The sequence below is a fragment of the Chiloscyllium plagiosum genome, unplaced genomic scaffold (genome assembly GCF_037043375.1).
Source record: "Chiloscyllium plagiosum isolate Xiang-an unplaced genomic scaffold, Cpla_swu_hap1 HiC_scaffold_3, whole genome shotgun sequence".
NCBI lineage: Eukaryota > Metazoa > Chordata > Chondrichthyes > Orectolobiformes > Hemiscylliidae > Chiloscyllium > Chiloscyllium plagiosum.
In genome coordinates, this window is record NW_028270141.1 from 40,807,729 (window position 1) to 40,824,434 (window position 16,706).

A 16,706-nucleotide genomic window follows, 5' to 3' on the forward strand; every position below is an offset into this window, starting at 1 on the left:
CAGGGAAAACAGCCCTAGCTTATTCAACCTCTCCCTATAGCTCAAATCCTCCAACCCTGGCAACATCCTTGCAAATCTTTTCTGAAGCCTTTCCAGTTTCACAAACATCCTTCCCTTAGGAAGAAAACTAGAATTGCACACAATATTTCTCTTGAGACACCGTGGTAGTGTCCCTAACCCTGGACCTGGAGGCTTGGGTTCAAGTCCTACTTGCACCAAAGTGTGTAATAATATCTCTGAACAGGTTGATTGGAAAAAATAGATTAAATTTTAAAATAAGTTACCCTGATGAATTCTTGCAGCAATATCCTAGGTTTGAGATGTTTGACCACCAAAAACCACAAACATCTTACTTTATGGTAGTTATGACTCCAGTGTCGAGTGTTCCTTTTAATTCCCATTAATTTCAATTTTGTCAAGGGATTTTTGATGTCTCAATTTCTCCAGCTGCCTAGCTGCTAAGTGTAGTCTCATCTCATCTTTTAATTTAAATTATTTTGTCTTTGTTTAGACCAAAGCTATACTGATCAGGAGTTCTTGGCCCTGGTGAACCCAAAGTGAGTGCCATTGAGGAGGTTATTCCATGTAGATACCACTTAATAAGAAAATCAACAACATTTTCCATAATTTTGCTGATGATTGATAGCACGTACATCATTTGATATCAAGAAACAGCTGAAGACAGTGAATACATCAATACCCATAGACCAGGACAAAATCCCAACTGTAGTAGTGAAGATTTGTGCTACTGAACTTGCCACATCCCTAGCCAACCTGTTCCAGTATAGCTACAATACTATCTGACAATGTGAAAAATTGCCCAGGTATGTCCTGTCAACAAAAAGCTGGACAAATCACATCTGTCCAATTACCCAGGCACTGACCCCGGACACTGACCCCAGATACTGACCCCAGACACTGACCCCAGATTTTGTCCTGGTCTATGGGTATTGATGTATTCACTGTCTTCAGCTGTTTCTTGATATCAAATGATGTATGTTGAATTAGCTGGCATCTGTGATGGCGCTGAGCTCAGATGAAGATGTATCATCAGCTTGGCTTTATCTTCTGGCTAAAAATGGTTACAAAAGCCTTAATCTTGTCTCCTGCACTGATATGCTGAGCTTGTATAATTGAGGATGGAGATATTAATGGAACCTCCTGCTCCTGTTAGTTGTTTAATTGTCTACCGCTATTCACAACTGGATGCGATTTGACTGCAGAACTTTAATCTGATCTAACAGCAATTCTTCTGAAGAAGAGTTAAACCGGACTTGAAATGTGATCAATTGTCTTCTTCACAGGTGCTGCAAGACTTGCTGAGTTTTTCAACATGTTGTGTGTTTATTTTTGATCTGTAACCTCACTGGGCTGGCACCTCCTTTTTTGGCATACCTGGATGATGTTGTTGGCATCACCTCCTGTATTCTTCATTGAACTATCATGTATCATTTGGATTGATACTGTGAGATATACCAGGCATGAGATCACAGATTGTGATTGAATACAATTCTGTTGCTATGTTCCCAGATTTTAGCTGCTACGTCTGTTCTGACTGTAACTCTTCTAGCAGTGATTGTTCATCATGTGCATAGCACAGCATCCTCAGTTTGAAAAGACGACTTTGTCTCCATGCAGGCTGTGCAGTGACTACTGTTACCAATGCAGTCATGCACAGATGTAAAAGGTAAATTGGTCAAATAGATAATTTTCCTCCTTGTTGATTCCCACACTACCTGCAGCAAACCCAGTGTGACCGATATGCTTTTCAGGACTCAGCCAGCTCTTCCTGTAATGGTTCTACACTGGTATGATGAGCATTGAACTTTCCCCATCCAGGATGCATGACCAATTCCAGTGAGCTTTCAGATAAATTGGTAAAGAATTTGCAGTTTCCTCAGTCAGGTTACTGAGATTGAAACTGTCAGGCCCTTGAGCCGTATATTGCTTCAGTTTTTGAAACCTCATAATTAAAATTTCCTTGTACCAGCCATGGCTCATTTGGTAGCACTTTTGAGTAAAAATGTTATGAGTTCAAATACCACCTCAGAGACTTGAGTTCAAAGTGTAGACTCAGTTGAAGTGTTCTGTCCTGTTCTAGGCACAGTTAGGAAGGAGTCGAAAACATGAGTGTGTGTATTTAAGTCATCATTGGACAAGCATATGGATGTACATGGAATAGTGTAGGTTAGATGGGCTTCAGATTGGTATGACAGGTCGGCGCAACATCGAGGGCCAAAAGGTCTGTACTGCGCTGTAATGTTCTATGTTCTATGTATGCAGGAATGATTCAGAGGAATGGTTCCAAGGATCCATGGACATTATACACCATTTGTGAGAGCTTTATTTCAGTTTACCACACTCCATGAAACTAACACCCACTATTACTGACTGTTATGAAGATGAAGGCTTGTACTGTACCCTTAAGAGAGAGAGGGTGCTGTTCTGGACTGAGAAATTACAAGCACCTGTGTATGTGACTGGATGCCAGTCCCAGAGTGTACTTGAAAATAAAAAAATGTAACATTTGGTGGTGCAATGGATATTTGAGTTTTGGTTGCTGTTTTGACAGCAATTCAAATTTAACCAATCAGTTTAAATTTATGCCCCAGGATACTAAACCCCAATCAAGTTTGAGTTTATTCTTTTGTCAACATTGAACCAATGAGACAATCCAATGTTGGCGGAGTGTATAAGAATGTGGACATTTTGAAAATCGGTAGGAGAACAATTGCCATAGAGAGAGAAACAGCCAGAGAGCTAAATGACCATGTAACGTCGTGCTCTTAAAGAAATAAGAAAAAACCCTCTCTATCAAAGATAACTTTTCATGTAAAGCCTTTTCGCAGTGAAAAGAAAGAAGACGATCAAGGGAGATTGGCAGGAAAACTGAAGACAACAGGGAAAACAAAGACAGTCTAGTTTTGAGATTAAGTTAAAGTAATTTTTAATAAGTGTCTTATTGGAACAGCATATTTGTATAGATTTGGGGTCAGATAATAGTTAATAGAAAGGGGGGCTTGAATTTGTGATGTTTAATGTTCACTCTTAGAGTTAGAAAAATAAATTGATTTTTTTTATTAAAGTGGAATTTGGGAGTTCTCTGTCTTTCAAATTTTAATAGATTGCAAGGCGAGGTGAGCTTTTATGGGTGTTTGGTTTAATTATCAAAGGCGTTTGATCATCCACATCATAACAACTGTCTATATATATTCATACAACCAACATACACCCAATTAACCTTTAATTACTACATCTGTTACCCTATTCCCTTGTTCCATTAAATCTTGGGGAATCCTTCAGGCCATAATGGATGGTGACAGATTCCCTTTTAAATAAATCAATTTAAAACAATAAAACAAAACAAAAATATCTTTCTTTTTAATCTGCATGTTAAAGTTCCAGTGTCCTTTTCCCCTCTGTATAACAGTTTCTTAGAGCTTGTTTATTTCTTTTAAAACAATCAGATAATGGACTGTTGCTATCCACTCATTTAAATTTAATGATTTCTCTGTTTTCCAGCATCAGTTTGAAAACTGCAATGTTGATCCTCAATCTTTTTGATTCAAACATTTCATTGTGTACATTGTCACATCATGAGTTAATATTGATGTAGTACTCAATAGGTATTGCACCAGATCCCTTTTTTGAATTACTTCCAATATTCTCGCTAAAAGCCATATCTACTACATCATCAGGTGCAAGGGCTTTGCTACTAAGGTACCTTTTACTACTCTTCTGATCCTTTTAGCTTCCCAGCCGACAGAGCAACATTTATCTCCGTTTCCCACAAGAAAAATCATAAATTCTGGACTTTAGAACCCATCACTGAAATTTGTATAAGGAGCATCAGTAAAAACAATAAGTTTCCAGTGTCATCTCCCAAAAATGGAATTTCAAATCACATCACTCCATTTTTAATTTTTTTCAATGTTTTGTTTGTCTGAAAAATATCTTACATTTTGAAAGTTTTCATAGTTGTACTCAACTTTAATAATTCAAAATTGGCACCTGGTCTTGTGTGGGAGCAGAGTTAATTCAGCTGTCCAATTAGATTTCACATTTCCTCCATTTTCATCTTGGCAGTCTCCGCATCTTTTTGTGAGGTCCTACTTTGACGAATAGCAGTTGGAGCTAGCTTTTTCCATATAAAAGATTGTTTATGCAAAGTGACACTTAATTCATTCTTCCTGATTTTTAATCCAATGTACTTAGAAGTCTAAGAAGCCTGACTTGCAATTTTGAATTCTCCTTTCAGTTCATTTATGACAGTGTTTTCAAATTCACTATATTTGCCCCTGCAAAAAATAATCCATGTACATCATAAAGATGCCTTAAAGCTGACCTTTATGATGCTAGTAAAACATGGCATAATAACTTTCACATGGTAAACCTTATTGAGAGGTATCATGTTCTTTAGACATTGTTTAGGCAATTTTCATTTAAGTAATTTCCAAAGTGCCCTCACAGCATTTAGTGCCTCATTTGGAGAACTGATAAATACTTGCCGCTCGAGCTGCAGAAGCACAGTTTAAATATCAATTACATTCCCAAGTATTTGTCATTAACAAGGCCAAGAAAATCTTCTAAATTGCTTGTGAATCTACCCTTATATTGATCTCCCAGGTTTTCTCCAAACTGTACACTATTAGCCTTGCTTTAGCCTTCTAAGTCCTAAAAAGGAGATACCTTTTCTGTCCTCCCAGTGCTATCTGACATCTCTGTGTACATCCCAAAATTCTCTCCAGCTTTATAATTCTTATTGTTGGCATCTTTTAATAACTTGTATTCTATTATGTTTGTGGCCACTAATGTTTCCCAACAGCATGACTTTCTACTGCTGGTAGTATTCCTGGTTTGTACTATATTCCTCAACCGTGTCCAATTATGCCCTTTATCTTGTCTTCTCTCTCTTTCTGGACTGCTACTGTTGGCCTCCCCTCCTATTAATAGGATTTCTTTCAATATTTCGTGATCTCTTTCTAGGGGCATGTTCACCCCCAGACCTGTTTGAGCTTCTGGCGAGTGTTTTACAATATGATTCACTCTTTGGCCATTGTTCTTTGGGATCAATAGCCTTATATTGATTGTCAGAATTGATCTGTCCATCAGAGAAACTGTCAATTGTGGCAGTTTGATCCTTGTAATTATACAACATTTGGGTATTGGAGATACCTGACGCCTAAGTAATTTCTGCAGTTTCTTCCTTGAAGATTGTACTCAAATAATCTGGCTCCCATGCTGTACGATAATTATTTTTCTGTCTTCCCCAATAAACTTCTCTTCTACCACCAGGCCTGTCCAGTCTTTAAATCCCTGCCCCTTATAATGAATCCCACCTCCCTGTCTAAAACTAGCTTCCGATGGCTTTACTTTGTATCTTGAGGCTTATTGAATACATTCTGAGTCTTTGGCTTTAATGAAGGTTTTTTCTATCTGCATGCAGTGCATTCAAATTCTCCAAAAAAAGTGGAGCAAATTATAAAGCCTTCCAAAGCTGAGGGCTGATCACTTATTAATGATGGAACTTTAGGATTCCTACCCAAAGTAACTGATAGGGGCGATATCGTCCAACCATCTTCAAAAAATTCTTAATATGGACAGTCCACACTAGTGCAGACAATAATTTACAGTTTGACTGATCTGCCAAAATTTTACATACCATTTTGTCTGTTGCTGCACGGTTCTCCATTGTTAAATGGGCTTCGTTTGACATGTTCATAACTATTATATTCACATTTGCATACATATCTCTCAATTTCTCATTAGCAAATTCCTCCCATTATCAGAATTTTTGTAAGTCATCCAAGTCCAATCACTCTCCACTTTTCCATTACTGTATACTTAATTATTTTCTTATCTTTGCCACATATTATGTCAAATCAACAAAATAAAATAAAAATGCAGTTTTCTTTATCTCATACCTCTAAATCTATACCCACGAGCTCACTGAAATTTCTTGCTAAGGGCAGATTTACGACAAGCTGTGATGGTGTCCTTCGGAATCTATTACAAATCTCAAATTATCACTTACGACTAGGAGAAAGTGAGGAGAAAGTTGTACTTCCCCATCCTTTTATTCTTGCATCCTTTTTAAAAACATTCTTAACCTTTTGGGGAGGCTTCTTTAATCTCATTTAAAGAATGCTTCTTTAATTTCTTTAGCAGAGTGATTATATTCCATTAGAAGGAATACGATAGTGTCCAAATTATGTACTGTATATTGCAAATGCAAAATAAAATGATCAAATAACAGCTTTATCCATAACCATTTTCATCTGTTCTTTTTTCCCCCATTGATGGCCTACATAATAACAGTATTTCATTGGTCACTACATCCATGCTAATAACATAATTGATTCTGACTATTTTACAGGGAATAACTTCTTAATGATTTAGCGTGTTATCCCCAAATCAGAAACTGGTAAAACTCCGAAATTCTTTCACTTTGACCATGTCCTTATTACTGAGAGAGTCTCAATAGCATTTTAGCCAGTCTATTTCACATACTGTAGAAAGGCAAAGCATCCACTGTCATTACATATAGTAGGGTGGGAGTCTGTTCGCTGGATGGCTGGTATGCAATTGTGATGCAAAGAAATGCCAAAAGTGAGGGTTAATTTCCGTACTGGCTGAGGTTACCAAGACACACCCGCCTTCTCAGCCATGCCTAAGATGTGATGACCTCGGGTTCAACTCACCACCAGAGTCATCTCTCTATAATGAAAGAGCAGCCCAATCATCATCAGGAATAATGGGGACTTTATTTTTACCTATATATTGCAAATACTGCACAAGTGAAAGACTGTGCTGGCACACATTCATCACTATTGAAACTTATTGTAACTCATAAATGCCCTCTTTTTGATGTGTACCTCCATTATACAGGGTACTGGTAAGACACATCAAGAATACTGTCTGCAGCACTGGACTTGGTACTTGCAGAAGGATGTTAATACATTGGAACAGGTCAAAGAACATATAATAGATTAAAACCTAGAATGAGCAGAATGCGTTTTGAGAAAAGCCGAGACCTGTATACTCTGGAATTCAGAAGAATCAGGTGTGACTTAATTGAAACACATTTGATCCTGAGGAGACTTGACTGGGTGGATGCGGAAAGGAGAAAAATCTAGAACTAGGCGTCATAGTATAAAAATAAGTGGTCTCCAAAATAAAGGTGTTGGTGAGAAATTGTCTGATGGCCAGGCCTGGATGTAAACTTAGTTGTATTGGTGGAGCAGTGCTCAGAGTGCCAACAAGTACAAAAATTACCACCAGCAGCTCCTCCTCATTTGTGGGAAAAGCCAGGTAAACCTTGGACTCGGTTACACTTGGACTACGCAGGTCCTTTCATGGGCTCAAGGTTCTTAGTCATTGTAGACATCCACTCAAAGTGGTTGGACAAGTATAAAATCCATTCATCAAACACAGGAACGATGATATAAAAATTATACGCATCTTTTTCAATGCACAGAGTCCCATAGGTGTTGGTCATAGCTAACGGGCCATTGTTCACCAGCAGGGAATTTGGATGTTTTTTTAAAGTGGAATGAGATTCAGCATATGAGGGCAGCTCATTGGCCACCATCCATTGGCCTGGCAAACTTTCAAGGCTGGCTTCAAGAAACACCCTGGAGCCTCGCTAGATACCAAGCTGAGACTGTTCTTATTTGATTATAGGACCACTCCACATTCAACAACAGAGAAAGCGCCAGCAGAGTTGATAATGGGTTGAAGACACTGTATCAGGTTAAGTCTAAACTTCCTAGATCTGGGGGAGAGGGTGAAATGGCGTCAGGAACACCGTAGAGTCATATAGAAGTACAGCACGGAAACAGACCTTTCGGTCCAACCCATCCACGCCGACCAGATATCCCAACTCAATCTAGTCTCACCTGCCAGCACGCAGCCCATATCCCTCCAAACCCTTCCTATTCATATACCCATCAAAATGCCTTTTAAATGTTGCAATTCTACCAGCCTCCACCACTTCCTATGGCAGCTCATTCCATACACTTACCACCCTCTCCATGAAAACGTTGCCCCATAAGATCCCTTTTATATCCCTTTTATATCTTTCCCCTCTCACCCTAAACCTATGCCCTCTAGTTCTGGACTACCCCACCCCAGGGAAAAGACTTTGTCTATTTATCCTATCCATGCCCCTCATAATTTTGTAAACGTCTCTGAGACTACCCCTCAGCCTCCGACGCTCCAGGGAAAACAGCCCCAGCCTGTTCAGCCTCTCCCCATAGTTCAAATCCTCAAACCCTGGCAACACTTGTAAATCTTTTCTGAACCCTTTCAAATTTCACAACATCCCTCCGATAAGAAGGAGACCAGAATTGCACGCAATATTCCAACAGTGGCCTAACCAATGTCCTGTACAGCTGCAACATGACCTCCCAACTCCTGTACTCAATACTCTGACCAATAAAAGAAAGCATACCAAACGCCTTCTTCACTATCCTATCTACCTGCGACTCCATTTTCAAGGAGCTATGAACCTGCACTTCAAGGTGTCTTTGTTCAGCAACACTCTCTAGGACCTTACCATTAAGTGTATAAGTCCTACTAAGATTTGCTTTCCCAAAATGCAGCACCTCACATTTATCTGAATTAAATTCCATCTGCCACTTCTCAGCCCATTGGCCCATCTGATCAAGATCCTGTTGTAATCTGAGGTAAGTTTCTTTGCTGTCCACTACACCTTCAATTTTGGTGTCATCTGCAAACTTACTAACTGTACCTCTTATGCTTGCATCCAAATCATTTATGTAAATGACAAAAAGTAGAGGACCCAGCACTAATCCTTGTGGTACTCCACTGGTCACAGACCTCCAGTCTGAAAAACAACCCTCCTCCACCACCCTCTGTTTTCTACCTTTGAGCCAGTTCTGTAACAATGCCGAACACAAGACTCCACCAAATGAGAGAGAGAATTTGATACAGGGGACTAACTTTGGTGTAAGAACCACAGAATGGCCTTGCATGTGTAAGAGACATGGGTGATGCAAGGTCAGGACCAGTGACATATAAAGGTTCGGGTAGGTACAATGGTCCTGAAAAAGCATGTAGGTCATATGAGAGCTGTGAATTGATGCAGGAGCAAATTGAACCTTGCCCCTTGGAGCATTTGGAAAGGCAGCCGGAACCCATGGGTTCACCCTCTCTGTTGAGTGTTGAATCAGGGATGGACATCATGGATGTAGCTGCCTCAAAGCCTTTGCCACTGGAAGAAGAGTGAATTTCTACCGAGGTGCTCCTGATGCAAGAGGCAAGATCCCATGTGTTAGTTGCCGTCCATATCAGGAGTTGAGTTGGAGGAACCTGTCCTGGTGATAAAACAGCCTAGGAAGCTCTCCAAGAAAAAAGACTAGCTGATGTCCTTGGACTCAGAGGGGAGAGAATGTAGAGATTGTAACAAGGTCAGCCAGCTGGACCTGATAGAATATCAGTTTCCCGACTGAGCTGTTCAATTGGTCCAATCAGGAAGCCCTGGCTGACATAAAAAGAGGAGTGCCAGGAATTCTAGCAGCCTGAGAGCTAACCCTGAAGAAGCAAATCTACAGTCAAGGACTGTTCGTTCATACATAAAGGATGACTTGGTGACAGGATACCAGCTTGTCTCGAGTTATTTTATGGGTGATTTTTATCTTCACATTGACTGGGTTAATAAGATTGCACAGGATAACTATAATAATGAATTTCTGGAGTGCATTATGGATAGTTTTGAAGAGCAATATGTCATGGAACCAACCAGAGAGCAGTCTATCTTGGATCTGGTAATGGGTATTGGGGCAGATTTAATAAATGAGCTTCAAGAAAAAGATCCCTGAGGAAGTAGTGCTCATAACATGATAGAATTTAAAACTGAGTTCAAGAGTGAGAAACTTAAGCTGGAAACAGCAATTTTAACTTAAATAAAGGAAATTACTGTGAAATGAGGATAAAGTTAGCTGAAGCAAACTCAGCAGATAAGTTAGCAGAAATGACAGTAAGTAAGCAGTGGCAAGAACTAGTAGTTCATGATTCTCAACAAAAAAATACATCACACTAAAGATGAAAGATTCTAATAGAGGGATAAACCTAACCATAGCTAATCAAGGATGTTAAGGAGAGTATTAAGTTAATGAAAAAGCATATAAGTGGCTAACATCAGTGATAGTCTTTAGGATAAATTCAGTATCCAGCAAACAAGGACTAAAAAGATAATCAAGACAGAAAAAAACTATGAGGGCAAGCCAAAGAATGTTAAATCTGACAATAAGAACTTCTGTAAATATATAAAAACGAAGAAAGAGGTCAAAGTGGACACAGGTCTCTTATAAAATGAATTTGGAGAGATAATTTTGGGAACAAGGAAATGGCAGAGGAGTTAAACAGATATTTTTCATCAGTTTTTATGGCGAGAGATACTTTGAACATCCCATTAACATTAAAGAATACAAGAGAGTAATGAAGCACCATCACCATCAATGGTATTGAATAAACTAATGGGGCTAAAGGCAGATGGTCAAAAAAGCTTCGGATCCAAAAAGAAGTAGCTACAGAGATAACAGGTGCATTGGTTGTAATTTTCCAAAAATTATTGAATTTTGGAGAAGTACCAGATGATTGGAAAACTGCCAATGTGACGCCCCTATTCAAAAAGTGAAGGAGGCAAAAAGTAGGTAGCTATAGGCCAATTAGACTAACATCTATTTTTGGAAATATATTGGAATCAATTATCGAGGTAATAAAACCGAGCATTTGGAAAATCATGATCTAACTAACCATGGCTTCATGAAAGGGAAATCACGTCTGACAAATTTATTACAGTTTTTCAAAGAATTTTCAACTGGAGTTGATAGAGGGAAGCGAATTGCCTTGTTAATTTGGACTTCTAGTAAGCATTTGATGAGTGCCTCATAAAAGGTTAAGTCATAAGGTAAGAGCCCAGTGTGTTGGAAATAGGATAGTGGCATGGATAGACATGGGCAGGAAACAGTGAGGGATAAATTATTTTTTTCTGGTGATCTGATCAATGGGTCACATGCTGGGACTGCAATTGTTTATGATGTATATTAGACTTGAAGGAAGGAAGCAAATGGACTATAATCCGATTCGTAGATGACAAAACTCGGTGGAAGGACAGATTGAGGGAGAGATAGAAATAGTTTACAGAGAAATATGGATAGGTTACGTAAGTGGTCACAAGTTGGTAAATGGAATGTAATGTGGGAAAATGCAGAGTTGTTCATTCTGGAATGGAGAACAAAAGAACAGGGTATTAGTTAAATAGAGAGAATCTGCAGAAAGCTGCAACACAAAGGGTCTTAGAGATGTTTGTTCATGAAACACAACAAGCCAGCACGCAGCTACAGAAGGTAATCAGGAAATCTAATGGAACATTTGCCCTTATTTCCCGCCCAAGGGTGGTGGAGTATAAGAGTAGGGAAGTCTTACTGCAACTCTACAAGGTGCTGGTGAGGCCACATCTAAAATACTGTAAGCAGTTTTTTGGCCCCTTTATTTAAGGAATGCTATCATTCTATTGGAGGCAGTGTAGAGTTCACTGCATGCAGCTATTGTCTTATGAACAAAGGTAAACAGGAGAATGAAAGGTGATATCATTAAAACATATCGGATTCTTAAAGAGCATGATGAGGTAAATGCTGAAAGGATATTTCCCCTTATGGGAGTGTCTAGGACCAGAGGGCATGGTCTCAGAATTAAGGCCAATTTAAGATTGAGATGAGGAGGAAATTCTTCTGTCAGAGGGTTATGAGTCTTTGAAACTTCTTGCCACAGAGAGTTGTGAGGGCAGAATCCCAACGTAAATGTAAGGCTGATGTGGACAAATTCTTGATCAGTAGAGGAATCAAGTGTTATGGAGCAAAGCCTTGAAATTGGATGTAAGGAATGTTGCTATTGAAAGGCAGGTTAGGCTCAAGGGTTTGATCAGCCTACTCTTGTTCCTGATTCTTATGGTCTTATGCTGAGTTGGCTGTGCTGAAAGCAACTCATGTCAAGATAGAAACTCAGTATGGGGTGTGTAAAGGGCATGAAAGGACGTGTTCAGGGTCTAAATTAATTGAACTTGATAACAAGTTCTGTCGGGTAGCCAAGGTGAAGGTGAGATGCTGTTCTTCCAGCTTGCACCAAGCCTCACTGGAGCACTGCAGCAAGTCCGAGACAGAGATGTTGGCCAGGGAAAACAGTGGTGTGTTGAAATGGCAGGCAGCTAAAAGCTCAGGGTCATTTTTGCAGACAGAACGTAGGTGTTCTGCAAAGCAGTCACCCAGTTTGTGTTTCATCGCCCCAAAAGAGGAGTCCACATTGTGAGCAGCAAATACAGTAGACTAACTTGAGAGAAATTTAGGTAAATTGCTGCTTCATCTGGAAGGTATCTGGGGAAAAATAAATTCAAAGCTGTAGAGAAAAGGTGAGAGAGTGACGAAAGATGATTTACTTCTCCAGAGAGCCATAGACTCAAATAAGTGCCTCATCTTTATCCGACGCTTTTGTGTGACTACTGAACAAGGATTTCAGCTCTGATGTTGACCTTATAGATATTCTCAGATTCATTATGTAGTTCCCACAGTTACTATTATTTTATTTATCTCTGTAAATTATTTATAAGGTTATAAGAATAAACACTCCCTTCGTATATATATTTCGCAAGCCATCATCAGAGCCAAACCATTTGACCTTGCAATCTCATCACCTTGCTGATTCTGTAGTGTCAGCCACACAAGGCCATTATTAATCACTTCATTGTGGCATTTACCACCTATATGGACAAAATTGTCACCCCTGTGCTTGCTTCTTAGCATTGGCTTTCAGTCCAACAGTGTCTCAATTTTAAAATTCTCATTCTTGTTTTCAAATTCCTGTTATGTTTCCCCTCTGAATCTTGTAATTTCCTCCAATCTACAACCTTCTGAAATAATTGCTGTTCTATAATTCTGACCTGTGTATTCCCAATTTAATTGCTCCAATATTGGTGGCTGTGCTGTTAGTTGTCCGGGCTTTAGGCTCTGGAAACCCTTCCCTGCACCTCTCAGCCTTCCTGTATTGCATTTCTCCATTAAGATATATCTTCAAATCTGCCTCTTTGACCAAACTTTTGGTCATCTGACCCAGATGTTCTCTGGCACATTGAGATACTTCATTACTTAATTAGTTCAAATAATTGTTCACGGAATGAACATCTAATGTTTGTGAAGTGCATAACACTCATTTTATTTACACTGGTACTTTCATGTAGAGGAAGCAGTGCCAATACGATCACTGGGAAAGTGAATCAGCTGGAGACCATTCTCATTCAGCTTCAGGATGACTTGCGAAAGGTATTGTTTTCTGCATGTTACATGTTATAAGAGTATCAGAATTGTAGTCCCTACCCTCTATCAATACATCCTTCTTTAACACATCTCTTTCCTCCATACACCCTCATTTCTTCCTCCCTCCCTTCTTACCTGACTTGCTTCTCCTTTTACTACTCCATTATTTCTCTATTCACCCCTCCTTCTGTACATCATTCTATACCCCTCATCCTTCACTCCCTTACTCTATTGATATTCCCTTCACATTTTAATTGGATACTTTCCTCCCTCTCTCCCTCATTCCATGCATCCCTCTGACCCTCGGTATATACACCTTGTCCCTCAGTATTTGTCTCGTCCTCTCCTCCTACTGGACCGACCCTGGCCATTCCTCCATCTGCATCCCACTGTCCTTCCTTCCCTCTGTTAATCTCTCCATTCCCTCTATATCCCATCATCACTCCCTCCATACTTCTTCCTTCTCACCCTCCCAACCCTCCTATTTCTCTCTTCGAACCTCTTTCCTCCCCTTCACCCCAACATTCTTCCCCTCCCTTACACATCCTTACCACTCCCACCTTCTGTACTCCCTGAAAGAATCATGGAAACCTTACAGCCCATTCAGCCTATCACGTTCACACTAATCCTCCAAAGAGCTTCCCACCCATGTCTACCCTGTCTCTGTTATCCTGCATTTCCCATGGCTAATCCACTTAGTCTTCACATCCCTGGACACTATCGTTAATTTAGCATGTCCAATCCACCTAACCTGCATATCTTTGGACTGTGGGAGGAAGCCAGAGCACCTAGAGACAACTCATGCAGACACAGGTCCCTGGTGCTATGAGGCAGCAGTGCTAACCACTGAGCCACCCTCCACCCCTCACTTGTCTTTCCCTGCCTCCTTCCAAATTCATTTATCCTTCCCTCTCTCTGTATTTCCTCATCTTTCCCTTCCTCTGTACTCCTTCATCCCTCCACAACTCCTTCATCCATCCCCCACAAATACCCTTCCACCCCCACCCCACTAGCCCAACACCTTCCATCCTACCCCTTGTTACTTGGTATAAATCTCCTTCCTCAAGCAATCCAGACCTACTTGCTCACTTGATTTCCATCTCCCCTTCCCACTTGGTCCACATATCCTTTGTTCCTCCCTCAGTACCTGTCTAACCATCTGTACCCTAGTCATCCTTTCCTCTATTCATCTTCATCTACTCCTTGTGTCTTTCCCTCCCAAGCTGCCTTGACCCTCTTCCTCTCTCTGCAGCTCTCATCTATCCTATCTCTGTACAGTTCTCGTGTCTCACACCTGCCCTCATCCTCTCACACCATATACACTGTGCTGCTTACACACACGTGGTTTACCTGATGGATGTTTTTGGGAAGACAAAGTTTTGCAAAATTGAAAACACAGTCATCAATTCCGAATGTATTAACCTGCAAGATTAATTCTCAACAAAATGCTTGATTTCTCCCTGAAACTGGAGCATCATTTGAGAAAAATAAGTCTGTCTTTATGTAATACTAACCCAAAAAAAAGCCAAGTCTGATGGCCAGTGTAAACAATCAAGTGTTGCCACGTACTTTAAAATCATGAACTAATCGGGATGTGCCTTACGAGGGAAAGTATACACGTTACATCGTATAAAACCCAATGTATCAAAGTCCTGTTGGATGCAGTGTAGTTACCAACCCTGTTTGTATTCTTTCATGTGATGTTTCTCTGAGCAGGAAAAGGAAGACAAGGCAATGCTGCAGGCTGAGGTTCACCACTTGCGACATGATAACCTGCGGCTTCAAGAGGAGTCCCAAACTGCTGCTGCACAGCTAAGGAAATTTACTGAATGGTTTTTCAACACTATTGACAAGAAATCCTGATAAATGGATACTGAGGATCATAATAAAACGCACTAGGTGGAAAATTAATTAATTCCTAGAATGTGATGCTAATCTGTTCAGAAATAGGTATAGGTGTTGTAGCTATATTTGTGTCTGATTCTGTTCACTTGAACACACCAATGACAAGAATACAATTAAACACAACAGTTGAACTTGCTAAAGACTCGCAGCCTCTTGTACTATAAAATAAAATCTTGAGACAGTAACTTCAATGTAAAAGGTGCTCTATTTTTTGTAATTAGTTTCTTTTCAATGTTGCAGTGTCATAGCAATAAGACTTTAGCGATATCCGCAGGGCTTTGTTTGGAATTTAGCACTAGTCTGATGAAGCAGGTTTAGATACAATTACTTTAGAGAAATGTTCATTTACAGGAAAAAAAAACATTGGTGCCTGAAACTAACAGTGTTCTGATGTTTAATGCTCACTTGCCTTTTGAATAGTTCACTACTTAACCTACAGTTTCACTGATTTTTGTACAGTTCATTTAAGGCTATAGGATCAGTAGTGCACCTTTCTCAGTAATGTGTGCACACAGCAAGCTGGCAAGCCATTTGTACAATGCCAAATCTGTTTATCTTTGTACAGAAGCTCTAATGAAAAGTGTCCTGTATTTAACAATTATTTAAAATTATTTAACCTTAAATTTATTAAGTTTTGTTCATCTGCACTATGAAAAACAGAGTTTGCTGTAAATTGTGTTGTCTGTAGTTCATCAGTAAAAAGACTGTCATGGTTTGTAGTAAATCTAACATTTGAATGCTGCTAGTATATAATATTCCATGGTTTGTTTGCTTTGGAAAATGTGTTCTTTTTAAACTACTCCATTTGAGATGTGATATACAGTTGCTTTTTTAATAAATGTAGGACATAAAGTTAGTTGCTCAATCTTTATTTTCCTGCCATTTTTATACTGCCAGTAAAAGAAGAGCGAGAAGCAGCTCATTCTGTCTCTAATGGTCTCAAGGCTGATTTATAGGGTTATTAATAAAGGTATTAAATACAATACTGTGTAATAATAATATATCAATGCCTGCTGAGGATAGGAATTCTGATCTTCCAAACTGTAAGTCATAGATATGCTATCAAATGCAAGAGCTGGCTGGTTCTAAAACATGTGATTAGAAGAGATGCTGAGAAGACAAAAGAACAGCAAGGTTACTAATAGCAACAGAGACATAAAAGATAGGACCATTCAATATGTACATGGATGATTCTCAACCTCAATAACTTAATCCTGCCCTCCCACCATTTACATAGATACAGCTCTTGTGGCTAAAGGGATCTATCTCCTTCTTGATAACACATAATGTTTTGACCTCTACCACTTTCTGTGATTGTGAATTCCACAGACTCACCACTCTGGGTGGAGAAATTTCTCCTCATCTTTATCCTTAATCTATGTTCCCTGGTTCAGGACTTCCCAACCAACTGGAACATCGTTCCTGCACCTAACCTGTCTAATCCTGTTGGAGTTTTATAGTTTGCTATAA

The 16,706-nt window shown here is 39.5% G+C and overlaps 1 protein-coding gene across 4 annotated transcripts in view; it reads left to right on the plus strand.

Annotated features, from left to right (window-relative positions):
- The window catches only part of sipa1l2a (signal-induced proliferation-associated 1like 2, genome duplicate a), a 598,903-nt gene extending 582,811 nt beyond the window's left edge, over positions 1-16,092 (plus strand). For all 4 annotated transcript variants that reach the window (XM_087978567.1, XM_043680159.2, XM_043680179.2 and 1 more), the window contains 2 exons: positions 13,256-13,337; positions 15,048-16,092. In XM_087978567.1, coding sequence (XP_087834693.1) covers positions 13,256-13,337; positions 15,048-15,194 — 229 coding nt within the window. In that variant the 3' untranslated portion in view covers positions 15,195-16,092. The remainder of the gene's footprint in view (positions 1-13,255; positions 13,338-15,047) is intronic.
- The last annotated feature ends 614 nt before the right edge of the window (positions 16,093-16,706 follow it).